Raw genomic sequence first — 16,601 nt, forward strand, 5'->3', positions numbered from 1 at the left:
GATCAAATTACTAAATTGGATATATTGGGCTACTGCTTACAAGGTAAACCTGGATTAGAAATACATATTTCAGGGGGCTGGGATTGTGGCTCAGTAGTAGAGCCTCGCCTAGCACAGACAGGACCCAGGTTCGATCCTCAGCACCACGTAAAAATAAAGGCATTGTGTTGTGTCCATCTACACCTAAAAAATAAATATTTAAAAAATACATATTTCAGACCTGAGGCAATATAAAGTGAGAGAAAAGGGTGAGATCCCACCAAGGCCCAATATTAGAGAGTTAAGTGAAGAAAAAAAAGGCTAATAGTATAAATGGTCTTTGAGCATTTTGTCATTTGCATTTGAAATGTGCCTCATATGGTTGCCTTGTGAAGGAAGAGACATCTATGTTTTTATTTACTCTTTTTATATTGTAGAATGTAGCCTTTAGAAACTTTTTGACAGAATTTAGTGAGGACTAAAAACATACATATCAAGTGGATGGTTGCAAATACCTTGAGATTATGAAGTCAAGGGATCATTATGAGGACAAGGTGACCTATGCACAATGCCTATGCCAATTGAAAAATGATCCTGAGTAAGGTACCTTTTATTTATCCAAAAGGCATGCTTGGTAGTGATGCAGGCATAAAGTAAGACTTGGTATTTTTTTGGTACTGGGGATTGAACCCAGGGTTGCTTAACCATTGAGCCACATCCCCAGCCCTTTTTTATTTTCCATTTTGAGACAGAGTATCACTAAATTGCTTAGGGCCTCACTAAATTGATTAATCTAGCTTTGAACTTGTGATTCTCCTGACACAGCCTCCTGAGCCGCTGGGATTACAAGTGTGTGCCTCCACTCTCAGGAAGACGTCATATTTGAGGACAGTAGATTCTCACACAAAAACTTGTACATGAATGTTTATACTAGCACTATATATAATAGCTAAAAAGGTGAAACAGCCCAGATTTCCATCAAATTCTGAATGGGAGGATAAAATGTGGTATATATGAACACTGGAATATTATTCAGCCATAAAATTTATGCAGTGACATGGAGGAGTCTTGAAAAACAACCACAAAAGACACATATTGTATTGTTCCATTTATATGAAATGCTCAGAATTGGCAAGTTCATAGAGACAGAAAATAGATGACTGGTCATCAGGGGCTGGGGGGAGTGGGCATTGACTACTAATGTTTACTTGTTTTTTTGAGAATGCTGAAAAAATTCCCAAACTAGATAATGGTGGCAATTATACAACTCTGAATATACTAAACACTGCTGAACTTTGCACTTTTAAGCAAATAAACATATGATATGCAAATTATATCTCAATTTTAAAATTGTATTAAGATTTAAAAAAATGGAATAGGGGCTACATAGCCTTCATTTGAGTTCTTCAGAACCTGGGGTGTCAGGCTCAGAGACGAGAGCCGGGAGAATAAAGTGAGGCTCCTCAGAGACAACTCCTGAGAAGGCAGCACTGTGGCTAGGACTCCTAATGCCCTTCCCTAGCACACACAGCCTTTCTTCCATTTCTTATGTTAGCAGCAGGTGAGTCTCGTCTCCAAGGCAGGTGCTCCTACATGCACTCAGGTACATAGTCTCTTCAGTTACAAGAAAAGCAGCTTCTGTCCATCTGAGCAGCCATATTGGGTCTTATGCTGGTCAAAAAGTTTGTGCAGTGCATCCATATAGAGTGTGTGGTATTTGTCCACTATCTCCTGGCTTGGCTTTTCAATTTGGGGAAGTGGCAGAGGCTCACCAACTGCCAAGAGAAATGGGAAAAGAGAAGGGTGAATGTGCTAGAATCTTCTCTTCCTTTAGCCCTCTCTCCTTCCCTGGGCCCCACCCTCTGGCACTCCAAGTCAACTCCCAATTTTTCCACCACTACCACCAGAGGAGGCAGGTGGAGGCTGGGTGGCGGGGAGGCTGATGTAGAGGTTGCAAAAGAGGTGTAGTGACCTTGGAGCTGAGAGTAGAACTCACCCACTGTGACAATAGGCCGGCTGTATGGTAGGAGCCCAAGGGAGCCTTGACGGAAGCCTTGTCCATAGAAGACACAAAAATAGAAACCAAAGATACGACGGAAGAAGCTCTGGAATTTGTACATCCTGCTGTCCTGATGGAATACCACCTGGTCATACACCTCAGTTTCTCCAAATGTGAAGGTTGGGACCAGATGAGCCCTGTAGGAAAAACCCAATTTACTTCCCAAACACAGACCAGGGTGGGAGTCTCCCTGAAAGAACATTTACTCATAGCCAGGCTCCCATCTTTCTTGGGGGGTACTGTAGTAGCCAGGGGCAATTTACCACTAAGCTACATCACCATTCCTTTATTCTTTTTTGAGACAGGGTCTCACTAAGTTACTAAGGTTCTTGCTAAGTTGCCAAGGCTGGCCTCAAACTTGAGTCCTACTACCTCAGCCTCTCGAGTTGCTAGGACTACAGGTGTATGCACTGCACTTGATGGGCTCCCATCTATTATGATAAAATCCCAGTGACTTAAAACAATCCTGTTTGCACTACACAGGGCTCCCCTATTTAGTATCTTTTATTTCCTGAAATTTTTGAGGCCAGTGAGAGTGTTTTCTTTGGGCTAGTATTACAAGGACAAGATATGGGGATGCAGGGAGGGAAGAGGAGTTTGGTAGAGATCCCCAGAGACCCACACTGTGAAAATCTTCTAGGAGGTGCCAAGGAGGGGAACACCTGACTCTTTTGGTTAGAAATCATAGAGAAGATGAGGTACCTTTGCATAGATACACATATAGGATATGTTCCTCACTCAAGGGGACTATGCATAAGATATTAGATTGTGGGATTAGAGCAGAGAAAAATTGTTTCCCTTCCAGAGAATATGATAATCTACCCTGAACAGTGCCCTAGGTAGATAATCAGGCTCCTTAAGTTCTTTAAATGAGAGAAGAATAAAAAAAAAAAAAACACTCTTTGTTGTACACATTTTTGTGAGTTACTAATAGCAATCTCTCAGCACCTTGACATATGTTACCTTACTGGCTCCTCACAGCAAAGACAATGGAGGACACAGTGAGGGATCCAGGGCCCAGTTTCAAAAGGGAAAGTTCACTCAGGCAGTCAGGGTATGGCAGGACTTCAACTAGAATCCAGGACTCCCTGTTCAAGCTCAGAGCTCTCTCACCTGCATCCTATTCCAGTCTGAAGGCAGGTTCTTGGGTAAGATCCTTAGATACACTTCCCTCTTCTCTTGAGTGTACAATAGGATAATCATCCCTCTATCTGGGGAGTTGGATGCTAAACTAATGGAGGGACCCTATACCTTCAGCATCAGATTCCTTCTGGGTATCTCTTAAGTCAGAGTGGCTTACATGTATTGGTCACTTATTGTATGCCAGGCACATGGTAGGTGCTTTATGTGGATGAATTTTTTCAAAGCTCACAATCACCTATGGAACAGTGACAATGATTAGTAGCCACATTATGAAGATGAAAACATGAAGCCTCAGAATGGTTAAGTAACCCACCCCAGGGTGCATTGTATGTCATGGAGTCAGGATATGATTTATTAATTATTATTATTTGCAGTGCTGTGGAAAGAACCCAGAGCCTTATGCATTCTAGGCAAGCTGTCTACTACTGAGCTACACACCAGCCTGTGCCACAAGTATTTTAAATCAGCTCCTACACACAAACTCACTCAACTGTAATGCCTTCTGCACTTCCCATTAATAGACAGATGAAGATTATATCTATCAGTCATTATAGAGATCATGTGGGTATCATCAGTATACTAAGGTAGCCCTAGCCCCTGACATTGAACTTGGGCTTATGGTTTGGTTTCTGGGAACTGGTCCAGCTAGCTCAGAAAGAGTGGATGACATAAACCTTTTGGAAATTCTACACCCATTTTTCTACTCATTTGTAAGTTCCTTGAGGAAAAGATTGTATGAGATTCATCTTGGAATAACCTACAGGGTCATGCTTCTCAGACAGGGTGACCCACTCCTCTGAGGAGGACACCTACCCATGCTGGAGGGCTGTACGCACAAACCCCTTGCGCTTCTGGAGGATGAGAGTGGTGGTGTTTGGCACACTTTGCAGGGCCTCTCCCACTCCTCCCACTACAATGCCCACGAGGTTGCCAGTGCCATGGCTCAGCAAGTAGTCGATGGCTGGCTGGCTCACAGAGCACACACCTGGAGAGAATCAAGCAGAGACAGGAGCAAACTGATTAGGAGAGAAGAGGGCTGTGGGCACATTTCACTTTGAGGCAATATATCCATTTTGAAGGAGGCACTGGGTGGAAGCTGGAGCAGGAAGATTTTTAGCGGGATAACCAGAGGATTTGCAGAATCCCAACTTGGATTCTGTTATTTCCGTGATAACAGCAGCTATTGTCTGTTGAGCACATACTCTGTGCCAGGCATTATATTGAATGCTTTACTTACAATTTAGTCACCATACCATGTCTGAGGTCAGATTATTACTATTAGCACCATTTTACAGATGAGGATACTGAGGTCAGCAGAGATTATCTAATTTGTGCAAGATCACACAGCAAGTAACAGAGCCAGGAAGATTCAAACCCAGGAAGATTAGTTCCAGAAAATATGCTTTGGACTACTGTGCTGTGATTATGGGGAAAGGGGGCTTAAAGGGGATATTTCTAAGCATGGAAATGGATCAGAAGCTCCAGTGAGTGTTATCTGAAGCACCTTTGGCCATGAGATAATCCCTGACAAGGGGGATCTTGAAAAACCAGGACAGCGTGGCCAAATGAGGAGTGATGCCCGGGAAGGTCTTCGAGAAGCCTGTGGCCTCTGTGCAGAAGTTACAGAAGGCACCGAAGGTCAGGAGACCATGAGGGTGAACCCCCATGAGGTAGTTGTGCTGGGGTGGCAGGTCTTTAGTCTTCAGGATCTGTAGTCATGGAGAGAAATGCCAAAGGATTGGAATGAGCTCACATGGAAGAACCAAGGTGAAGACACTCAGGAATCTAGGTGCTTTCTGAAACAGCTTTCCAATAGATAGAGCATATATGGGTTTTATGAGGCCCAGGTGTTGGGCTTCTCTTTCCTGGGGCAACAGGGAAGAATCTAGGCCAGCTAGAACTCCCAAGCTTCTTGCCTGTGGCCGTTAAGTACTCTCAGCCATCTATGTCAGTGTTCTTGATACATGCTGTCATTTTCTTTGAGTGCTGTTACCTGATGCAGGCCAGGAAGCTCTGTTCTAAAAATTGGGGCAGAATTCATGAATCCCTATCTGTTCAGATAAATTCTTTTTTTAAAAAATTTTATAGTTGTAGATGGACAGAATGCCTTTACTTATTTTTATGTGGTGCTGAGGATCGAACCCAGTGCCTCATGCATGCTAATCAAGTGCTCTGCCACTGAGCCACAGCCCCAATCCTCAAATAAATTCTTTAGAATTAGAAAATAAATAGAAATAAAAGTCAGAGCGGTCATCTACTACAAAGAGTGCCCATAGGATGAGCAGAACAGTACATTTCTGGAACCTCTTCCTGGTATTGTCTCCCCACAAAACCTTTTAGTATTGACCTAGATGACTTTTATTGAACCTTGAATACCCTGTATACATTTTGCCATCTCTGGGAAACCTTTTCTTAGTATCCTCCATCTGAACTACTTCTATGCCCTGTAGCAAACTGTGATTATATATGCATCTGTCTTTCCCATTAGATGTGAGCTCCTTGATGGCAGAGAATTGCATCCTATCTACTCCTCTTTACCCCAAATAAGCAGGTCAGAAGAAGATTTAGATCCATGTTTGTTAAACTGAACTGAACTCTATTTGCCCTCCATCTGTGTCATCTGGCAGGTTATGCCAAAGGTGTCCAAAATATCCTAGCAGAGTGCAGAGGATCCTGAGGTTATCTAACATGGACAGAAACTCCTCTAAGATGCTTATCTTCCTTATGGACAACCCTAGTTATTTGGTATAAATAACAAATACTGGAATTTGGGAATCTGTATAAGACATTGAATAAGAGACACTTACTGTAATGGGGAAATAGTCCCTGATGTGAGTCCAGACACACCAGTTCCTTACCCAGGCTGAACGCCTGCCACCTGAGACAAAAATGCCAGAAGGAGATGATATCAGTACGTGGCACCCCATAACTCTCACTTACCCAGGCTTCCCAGGCAGCTTGGAAGGGTCATGACTCTGCTAGAGAGGTAGGAAGGAAGAGACCTAGGAATGTTCTGGCTGGTGTCACTCTTGTGGCTCTGAGAACTTGGAGGAAAGGCCTGTGTGGTATGATGTGCAGGACTCAGCATGCAGGGGTACAAATTAAGATGGAGCATTTCTTCTAGGTCCACTAGTCTTACCTTGCTCTGGGGTCTTCCAGTCCAAGAACAACCAAACAAAGTAAAATGCTGGCAGTGGCCACAAGGATGTAAACAGCAGGTAAATGAACAATGGCTGCAAGATCCAAACTGACAAGGGATCATGTCAGACCAAATTTGTAGTGCCCGCAGAACTTGACCATGTCTAGTCCCATTACCAGCTCTTTGTACTCCCCATAATTCTGGGCCTGGCCCTCAGCATAGTCCAGGCTCTGACAATCCATCATCCATGGCCACCCATGCTTCAAAAATTTCTTCTATCATTTACCATATACAAGTCTTACTTCTCTTCCTATTCCTTGTCCCTTTCCCTCTACCTCCCTGCTCAGTCACCATCCCATACTCCTGGTCTCTTCTTGCCACCAGCTTTATTTTTTTTTACTTCCACCCCCATTAGGAAAACATTTTTTTCTTCTTGTCTCTCATCTCCCTTCCTACCCATCATCCATGAACCCTTGTTAAGCCACTAACCCACTCTCCCTTACATCTATACTATCCATCTCTCTGTACCTGCTCCACCTAACATCTCCATCTCTCTGCTGTTTCCTACCCACCATTGTTGTCCTTTTGCTCATTTACCAGTCCTTCCATTCTCTTTCCTCATGCTACCACCCCTCTCCCAGAGTAGAAAACTCTGTGGTTCAAACACAGACTATACTTCTCTAACTCTGTAATACTAAGGGTTTCTCTGTCCCACTCCATATTATCGTAAGGGAGCACTCCCTGGGTCTCATTTCTCCTCTCTAGATAGGGAGGATTAAGAAGTAACTGAAATTACTTGGATAACTCATGTTCATCATGACCCTGTGCCACCTCCTTCCCTTCTCTCACTAGGCCCTTGGGCTGTATCTGTTCCTTCTCCAGAGCATTCAATGAACTTGAGATTCCTTGACTCTACTCTCTAGTACCATCTCAACTGATCAAAAGTCTGGAAATGAAACTTCCCATGAAATCACCCAAGATCTGGCCCTGGCTTCTGACTTGGGTTTCTTGCTAGGTCCTAGGTCAGTACTTACAGATGGCAAGGTAGCTCAAGGGCCAGTGCAGAAGACTCAGACTCTGGAAGTGATTAGGCTGCTTAGAACAAGGCATGATGCCCAGGAGCCTAAGGGAGACAAAGATCCCAGAGCAGTGTTCCAAGGAAAGGTGCCGTCAGTCTCTGGAACCTCGCTCAATAGTGAATGTATATAATGACTATGAGGAGTTGGTGCCTGCCCTCTACCCTCCTTGTCCTACCACTCCCACCCACTGTGGGGGCAGGCTCTAGAGTACTGAGGACTGCCCCATCAGGTCAGGCCCTGCCCATCTGCCCTTTGACTCTCTTTCCTGAGATTATTAGGACATTAGACTGGAGAAAGGGGAGAATAACTGCCATCTTGTCCAATTGACCCAAAGACCCAAAGAGGGGAAAGCCCCCTTCAAAAGGCACTCAGAGACCATAGGGGTTATGAGTTTAGGGAGATGATTGGTGGGAAAAAAGTTCTGAAGAGGTCATGGGGGTGAGGAACACCAGTGATTAGGTCTCTTCTGCCCTGAAGTAGTTCAGTTTTGGGATACCATACCCCCATTACTTTTAATATAAAAATTTCCAAATATACACAAAACTATACAATGCAACAAAATTTCATGTTCATCTTCAGCAACTACTGTTCAATCCTAGCACTGAAAAAGAGAAAGAAAGACCAAAAACCAAAACCTAAGGAAACAACAACATAAAAAATATATAGTAAACTTTTGTCATACTGATTTCATCTATCTCCCCACCTCCAACCTTTTTTGGGGAATATTTTGCACAATTCTAAACCATCAGATATTTTATACCTAAGTACTTCATTGTGCATCTACAAAAATACAGATATTCTCTTCCATAATAATACCACAATTATCACCTTTAGCAAATCTAACAGTTTCCTAAAGATTTAGATTTGCTAAAGGTGATAGTTTCCTAACAGCATCTACACCAAATCTGTGTTCAAATGTCTTTATAGTTCACTCTAAACAAGGTTCATTGGTTATGTTTGGATGTTATGCATCTCTCTTTCTTGTTTTTTTTTTTTTCTCTTTCTCATTGTAAAATAGAACCTAGAGACAAAATAAAAATACAACAAATGTATAGCTTAATAAATTATTTTTAAAATATTTATTTCTTAGTTGTAGTAGGACACAATACCTTTCTTTTATTTATGTATTTTTATGTGGTGCTGAGGATCGAACCCAGGGCCTTGCATGTGCTAGGCAAGCACTCTACTGCTGAGCCACAACCTCAGCCCCTTAATAAATTATTATTAGATTTAAAAACCTTATAAACTGGGTGTGGTGGCACACACCTGTAATCCCAGCTACTTGGGCGTCTGAGGCAAGATGATCACAAGTTTGAGGCCAGCCTCTACAACTTAGCAAGACTCTGTCTCAAAATCAAATTTTACATGGTGGCACATGCCTATAATCCTAGCAGCCTAGGAATCTGAGGCTGGAGGATCATGAGTTCAAAGCCAGCCTCAGCAACTTAGCAAGGCCCTAAGCAATTCAGCGAGACCCTGTCTCTAAATAAAATATAAACAAGGGATGTGAATGTGGCTTAGTGGTTGAGTGTCCCTGGATTCAATCCCTGGTACTAAAAAAAATTATCAAATTTTTAAAAGACTAGGGATGTGGCTGGGGTTATAGCTCAGTGACTGAGTTCTTGCCACTGAGACACTGGGTTCAATCCTCAGAAGTTCCACATTAAAAAAATAATAAAGTCAAAAGTATTCTGTCCATCTACAACCACAAAAATAAATAAAAAGGCTAGGAGTGTAAATCAGTGGTAGAGTACTTGCCTAGCATGTGTGAGGCCCTGATTTCAATCCTCAGTACTACAAAGCAACAACAACAAAAACCCACCTAGTAATCACTGCTAACTAAGGAAGTAGAAATTTCCTAACCACTCCAGAAAGCTCTCCATGTGCCCCATTCCATCACAACCATCTTCCTCCCAAAGTAATCTTTATCTTGACATTTAAAGTCATTATTTTCTTATTTTCCTGTGTTTTTTTCATATCCATATATACTTCCCTAATGACTATGGTTTGTTCTTGCCTATTTAAAAAATTTACCTGTCCTTTAAATATTCTTTTTAATTTTGGAATAATTTTAGATTGATGAGGATGGTTGCAAAGGTAATATAGAGAATTCTCTGTACCTTTCACCAGCTTCCCCTTTATCCTAACACATTATGTGACTATGTTGTGTTTTTTGCAACTAAGAAATCAATATGAGTGCATTTTTATTAACTAAACTCCCCAGATTTTATTTGAATTGCACCAGTTTTTTCACACATGTCCATTTTATGTTCCAGAACCCCATTGGGATTCAACATTGCATTTAACCATCATATCTTCTTAGTGTCTTCCAATCTGTGACAATTCCTTGTCTTTCTTCATCTTGGCACCTTTGAAGAGTTCAAGTCTGTTTTAATGTTCAGGTTCCCCCCTCCATCTGTTCCATACCTTCAGAGTTAGCTGTTGAAGAACCCACAACATTTGACCTTTAAAATTTCCCAGTCTGGATCCACATGTCCTTCTATATTTCCCGCAGATTGGCAACTGGATTCAAAGACTGGGTAGGATTTGGGTCTGATCCCTTTGGCAAGATCTTAATTTGCTTTTATTATAGAATGATTTCCTTTCCTAATATCCTTTTTTTCTTCATGACTTTGCCTTACTGAAGACTGTTTTTCTTTGGAGTAGATCAGTCTTCTAGGCCTCAGGGGTGGGTTATGGAGCCTGGTCCCTAGCTGAGTTCTGAATATAGGCCAAAGTAAATAAGAAGGACAAAACCCTCATTCATCTCTGATTCTGGTCACTTACCTTGTAACTTTATGCCCATTAAGGCAAATCAGGCTGTGTGTGTATTTGTGTGTTGTATTTTGCTTTTCACACCTGAAGATTGTATGAATCTAAATTAATTGGGACCATATATTATTTGTCACTGTAACTGTTCTTACTACCTAGAAAATCCTAGGCCCTCCATGTTGAGTGAATAATCAGTGAGTATTTTAGTTTTGAGGGCTGTGATCAGATGGTTTCTTACATGTAATGAGATTACTGGAGTCCTATGAGAGAGTTTGTCCTGAGACTTCAGGGGACAATAGGCTGTACAGTAATAGAGGTCAAAGGGCTCATTACAAAAGGGGAGAAGAAAGAATGAGAAAAAGGAAGCAGGTGTTGACCTTTGAGGCAGTTTGGCAAAAAAAAGAAAGCTCCTCATACTTTGCCTCTCTTACCCCCAAGTGCTTGCTGATTAGAAATCAGCCAGGCCCTAGAGCAAGCATTAGCACTCAGACATTGCAGCACCACTGCCATGCTGATGTGTTGACATCCCTGTAGTTGAGGGCAGGGCCTTATCCCTGGCAATACAGGGAAACTTAGCACTCTGTCTTTCCGGGAGAGAATGTTGTGGGCCTGCACCAGCTCCCTCTCCACACTCTCTCATCCTTGTAAATTGTCATCTCCAGGAAGCAAGACTCCTTGGTTAACTTTTAATAATGTGTGAATTATCAGTTTTTCCCCTCTATTTCCTCCTGCTCTCTCCCCAGAAAATGGAGGTAAGTTGTTGAGAAGTACTCAAGCTACAGAAAGTTGATCTAAATATGAATCACTTGGTTTAGCACCAGATTCCAGCCCTTGCTTTAGTATTTTAATGTTTAAAATGTCAAGGACCTCCATATAATAATTGTATTCTTAATCTCAATTGAGGAATATATGATAAATCAAAGCTATTGTGTGTATATATCATAACCATATTTGCATACATTCAGAAAATATTATTTATTCATTCTAGACAACCAGGTGGCAATTTCTAGAGTACTTGTAATCATTAAGATACTTCCCCACTCCCAGCAGTTTGCTACCTACCCATTAGGAACAATGGCTTATTGTGTTTTTTTTTCTCAAAATGGAAATTGATTTCTTCCTTTTTCTCATTGTAAAAATATCCAGATAAATCATGCAACTTTCAGAGGAAATTATAAAGGGAATAAAAGTCACTCATAATCTTACCACACAGAAATAAACACTGTTAACTGTTATCTTAGTGTCCATCTTTCTTGACTTTTTTTTTTCTTTACAGAAATAGCCATATATATGGTATCACTGTTAAAGAGTTTGGGCTCTTGAACCTAACATGTCTGAACCTCAGCTCTGCCACTTAAGTAGACTATGGCAAAAGACTTAACCTTAGTGCCTCAGTTTCTATGAAAAACAAATACTATGCATATTGTAAGATTTTTCACTTATATAAAATAATTCATATAAAACACATTTTTGTGCTTTGCTTGCATACATGCTCATTCAAACTTCAATAAATGTTAGTCCTAATTAATTAAAACCTGATTCTTTATCCCATTTCATAATCTGCTTTTTCACTTAATGGTATACTGGTGCATTTTTCTATCAAATTTATTCTATAGCATCATACATAGCATTTCATTGTACAGGGATGCCATAATCCATTTAACCAATCTCCTGTTGTGGAGGAAGCACAAAGATTTAGACAAGTCTCTTCCATACAAAGGATATATTTTTGAGTCTTTTAGTGGTAGGCGAAATGTCACTGATCTGAGAATGTCCTTTACTTATAGGTCTTTCAGTAACACCACTCAATGTCCTCTCCCCCAGCAGTTTTTTAGGAGTTTGGGGTAGAGAAATTAGAATGCATTCTTAAGCCTCCATGAACCTAAGTGGGGTACAGGGACCAGGGAGCCAAATCAGTAGAGTCCATCTTTCTCCAAGGAGAAGACTGGGTCTGAGAAGGACTTGACCCTCTTTTCCAAACATCTGGGGGAGCAGGTTTCATGATGTTCCCCCACATCCTACTAAACCTGGCAGGGATATTGATTAGATTCACCTCAGCATGAGCTGAAGAAATGTTCAAGTGCCAGCCAAGTCTAGTGCTGGGGTGTAGCCTGAAAATAGGGGCTAGTAAGTGATGGATAAATGAAGTCAGTCTGTACCTAGGATAAACTAGGGTAAGAGACCTGTGTTTTATCAGAGTGCTGGTTTCTGTGTTTTCAGGTTGTTTTCTTTTCCTTTTGAGAAAAAAGAAAATGAATCTAGTATTACCTGAACTAACGGTGAGAGTGTCTTGCAATTTCCTAGGCCAGAATATCTGGGGCATCCAGGGACTTTCTTGGTATGTGGGTGTACCTGGCCATCCTGAATTGTGTCAAGGCAAATGAAGTATTAACCTTAGGAAACTTGAGGATGTAGAGTCCTGCTTGTTAACAAAGTATACTTATCTTTCCTCCTTCTTCTTCTTGTTTTTTTTTTGTGTGTGTATGTGTGTATGTGTGTGTGTGTGTGTGTGTGTGTGTGTGTGTGGTGCTGAGGATAGAATCCAGGGCTCACACATGCTAGCCAAACACTCTACCACTGAACTGCATCTCCAGCCCCTTTCATTTGTTTTTATTGTTGTTTTTTTTTTTTTAACATAACCTCATAGAATTGTGTTAAACATAATCCTGGGTTGATGACATAAGTTGCTTTATGGATGTCTTTTTTTCTATTATCTATCAATCTATATTTATTGATCCATATTTTTCCAGTAGGAATTTCTCTCTTGAGCATTCACATGAAAAGTATTGTCTTGCCCCTAAATCACAGCTTAGTAGCTTGTTGTCTGGCCTTGGTCTTCACTTCCTTCTCTGAGGGATGAATGTATCTCCTTGATGGTACAGCTTTAGAAATAGAATTCTTTGCTTTATCTTCAGTCACCAGCCTATAACTATTCATCAGAACAGCAACAAACTCTCAATTGAGTTGTGTCACAAGAGGATGTGGGCAGCAATAGCTAAAGTAGGTCACAGAGAATGATGTATAGTGTCAACACTCTCCTAAGCCAATTCCTAGTCATGTGGAGATCTACATATCAAAAAACAAGTAAACTTAAGTCTTAAGATCTGGGTAGGTCAGCAAGGTTGGGAAGTAAAGGCAAAAACAAACCAAAACCAAAAGGCAAGTTCATTCTAAAAGGTGACAAAGTCAATGGAAATCATCTAGGTCTAGTCCTGGATCAGAGGTTACTGGAGCTCTGTCAGTCACAGTGGTGCACACTTGTAATCCCAGCTTCTTGGGAGGCTAAGGCAGGAGGATCACAAGTTTGAGGCCAGCCTGGGAATTTAGTGAGGCCCTGTCTCAAAATAAAAGTAAAAAGGACTGGAGGTAGAGTACCCCTGGGTTCAATCCCCAGTATTCTTCTGCACCCCCCCATACACACACATACACAAAAGTTACTGGAGCTCAGAAGAGCAAGTGACCTTGATATCTCTGTTCATGAGAGTAGAATAATCATATAGGAATCTTGCCTTGTACCCACCTGCTTTGGCATACTGGGTCAGCCTGCTATGAAGTGTTGCTGGTCAACTTCCTCTTATTTCAAGTAACCCTGCCTGCCTCTGGCTATCTGCCTATTTCTTCTAAGCTTGTTTTGTATGATTAACAATTGGATGAATTCATTCAGTATGGTATGTGCAGAAATAGCCAAGCTGGGGGTGGCAGAGACTGAGGATTTGTTCAGTGCAGTGTGATAGCTGCAGGAATGAAAACCATAGTTTGCAAAGAAAGAGCCTGTCATGTGAGGGAATATGCCTAGGCAAATACTAACTAGGAAGCTGTTTTATTTTCCCTGAGGTGATTGGACTGTGAGGAACTAAGGGCAATCAGTCTTAAGAGGAAGTATATTGGCTGCAAACTCTCTGGGGCCTATGTACCTCTAGGGACTTGTAGCTTACAAGTTCAGGAGTGCCCATTCAAGCACAGAGTCATTCATCTCATACATTATATTCTTGACACAGTAATTTACTCCACTGGCCCTTTGATGCTTCTGAATTAGCTCAGTTTCCCACCCCTCCCACTCTTGATCCCAGAGAGACCACAAGTCATAAAGAATCATAAAAATCTTCATTTAATCTTGTGGGAGAAGCTAGCTGGTGTGACATGACTTTTTCAAAGCCCCACCTTTATCTTGTAAGATATAGTACACCTGCCAAAGTTATTATAGCTTCTGGGAGTGGGTGGAGAGGGCTGCCTTTCACTCCAGGTTAGTGGGGAATTACATCAGTAGATGCTCAATAATATTTGTCAAATGAATTTTCTTTCTCATAGTTTGTAGATTGTTTTTTAACTTTTGTTATTTGCATTCGGGGGTCTCTTTATTGTAGCATTTAGTCTTTGACCTTAACTGATATGGAAACTGGTACTAGAAGGGTACTGGTACTATCTTAAAATCTACATTTTCTAATAGCCAGGCAACACGCAGTTAGAGAAAAGCAAGCGGACCAAAAGTAAAGAGTTTATTTTTTGCTCTACTTGTGAAAAGACATCATCAGAGATATGACATGATGGCACTGAAGTTTGTTTGTTTGTTTGTTTGTTTATTTGTTTGTGTGTGTGTGTGTGTTTGCTAGCTTTGTCTTTATTAGGAATGATCAATTCTTAATAATTTGAAATATGTATTTTTATGTGTTCTTTTTAGTTATTCATTGCAGAAGGTTCAATTTTGACATATGTATACAAACATGGAGTATATCTTATTCTAATTAGGAATTAGAATTGTGGTCTTGTGCGTGATATGGCAATTCATTGTGGTGTATTCATATATGTATATAGGAAACATGTCAGATTCATCCCACTGTCTTTCCTAGTCCTATCCCTGCCTTCCCTTCATTCTTCTTTGTCTAATCCTCTGAAGTTCTAATCTTCCCACCCCTTCCTTATGGTGGGTTAGCATCCACATATCAATGAGAACATTGGACCTTTGTATTGGGGGGATTTGCTTATTTCACGTAGCTTGATAGTCTCCAGATCCATCCATTTTCTGGCAAATGTCATTAAAGCCATTCTTTTTATGGCTGAGTAATATTCCATTATGTATAGATACCACATTTTCTTTATCCATACATCTGTTGAAGTTTACTTTCTTTACAGATTTAAAATCCTCAACTTTAATGTGGTTGACTATCAGTCCTTTCTTTTGAAGTTTGCACTTTTTGTGTGTTGTTTAATAAATCCTTTCCTCTTGGAGGTTAGTGAAGATATTTTTCTACACTGTCTTACAAAGGTTTAATAATTTGATATTTTTAGCACAATAGTCATAACATTAGGGAAAATAAACGGCTGCAAAAATAGGTTTTTATAAAAAAAATGTAAGCATCCACAGAAGTTGGCCCAAGTGCTTCTCAGTTGTTAAACAGTGCTGAGCTAAGCCTCTTGGCTCCTCTCCAAGATCTTTCTCTCTTGTTTTTAGTCTTAGAGTCAAGTTTCCCATCATTGCCCTCCCTACTACTTCTGCCTCACATCATTTCTAGCTAAGATTGTGAAGTAAAGTACTAGTAGAAGGACTTAAGTAAAAGATACTTTATATCCCATCCATCCATTCAACAAATACTTCTTGTGTGCTGGCTGTGTTTCATGCAGTGTATGAAGTGCTGTAGTTACAGAAGTGAACTAAATAAAATCTCTGTCCTCATGATGTTTACATCGCAGGGAGGGAAGAGTACAACAAACAGATAAATGTATAGTATACAATGCCAAGTGGTATTGCATTCTGAATGGTACAATAAATCAGAGTGAGGTGAACAGGAAATGGGTTGCAATTTTAGATAGGCTGGTTAGAGAAAGCATGTAGCTCTCAAGGCGAAGCATCATCGCAAACAGAGAAAGCAGTAGGTGCAAAGGCCCTCAATCAGGAGCACACATAACTTGTTCCAAGAGCAGCAAGTGGGACAGTGTGGCTGGAGTGTAGTGAGCAACAAGTACAGAAAACAGTGGGAGTCAGAGAAGTGGTGTTAGGATTAGCCTTGGCAAGTATTTGAAGAAATGATTTACCTTGGGTCAATGATGACTGCTTCCTGAGTAGAAATAAGGCCAAGGACTGGCTTTCTATTCTGTTTTCTCATCTCTTGTTTCTCTTCCCTTCACTGCCATTTAGTGTTTTGAAAATCCCTTTTGCACTGGTCATCTCCAGGGACTATTATTTATGAAATAAAGGCCAAATGTCCCACCCTCTAAAACCTTACCCTTGTTGTTCCCTTTGCCTGGAATACCCACTCACCTCTTCTTTGCCCAGGTTCACATAACCAACTCAGTCAAGACAAGAAGTCAATTGTCTTAACTCCCTATTATAATGATAAGAGCATGTTAGAACTAGAATGGTTTATATGAGTTAATATGTAGGTTCAATGCACATGACAGAGATCCAAATGAAAATGTGGCTTAAATAAGATAA

The 16,601-nt window shown here is 40.9% G+C and overlaps 1 protein-coding gene across 1 annotated transcript; it reads right to left on the reverse strand.

Annotated features, from left to right (window-relative positions):
• Window positions 1-1,599: 1,599 nt before the first annotated feature.
• On the reverse strand, window positions 1,600-7,430 carry Awat1 (acyl-CoA wax alcohol acyltransferase 1). Its single transcript, XM_077107505.1, has 7 exons — window positions 7,355-7,430; window positions 6,321-6,428; window positions 5,989-6,059; window positions 4,686-4,890; window positions 3,995-4,166; window positions 1,976-2,175; window positions 1,600-1,754 (listed from the first exon to the last, which is right to left on the reverse strand). Exons 1-7 carry the CDS (start codon window positions 7,428-7,430, stop codon window positions 1,600-1,602), a joined length of 987 nt encoding a protein of 328 aa, XP_076963620.1.
• Window positions 7,431-16,601: the final 9,171 nt, after the last annotated feature.

The sequence above is a fragment of the Callospermophilus lateralis genome, chromosome X, assembly GCF_048772815.1.
Source record: "Callospermophilus lateralis isolate mCalLat2 chromosome X, mCalLat2.hap1, whole genome shotgun sequence".
NCBI classification, from domain to species: Eukaryota; Metazoa; Chordata; class Mammalia; order Rodentia; family Sciuridae; genus Callospermophilus; species Callospermophilus lateralis.

Bases quoted from the DNA above. Each gene is read 5' to 3' on its own strand.
- Awat1 (XM_077107505.1), bottom strand. From the start codon at position 7,430: ATGCCTTGTTCTAAGCAGCCTAATCACTTCCAGAGTCTGAGTCTTCTG. The intron at 4,891-5,988 runs GTAAGTGTCTCT...CCATGACTACAG, and splicing joins GGGACTATTTCCCCATTACA to ATCCTGAAGACTAAAGACCT. The intron at 1,755-1,975 runs GTGAGTTCTACT...TTCTCTTGGCAG, and splicing joins CCGGCCTATTGTCACAGTGG to TTGGTGAGCCTCTGCCACTT.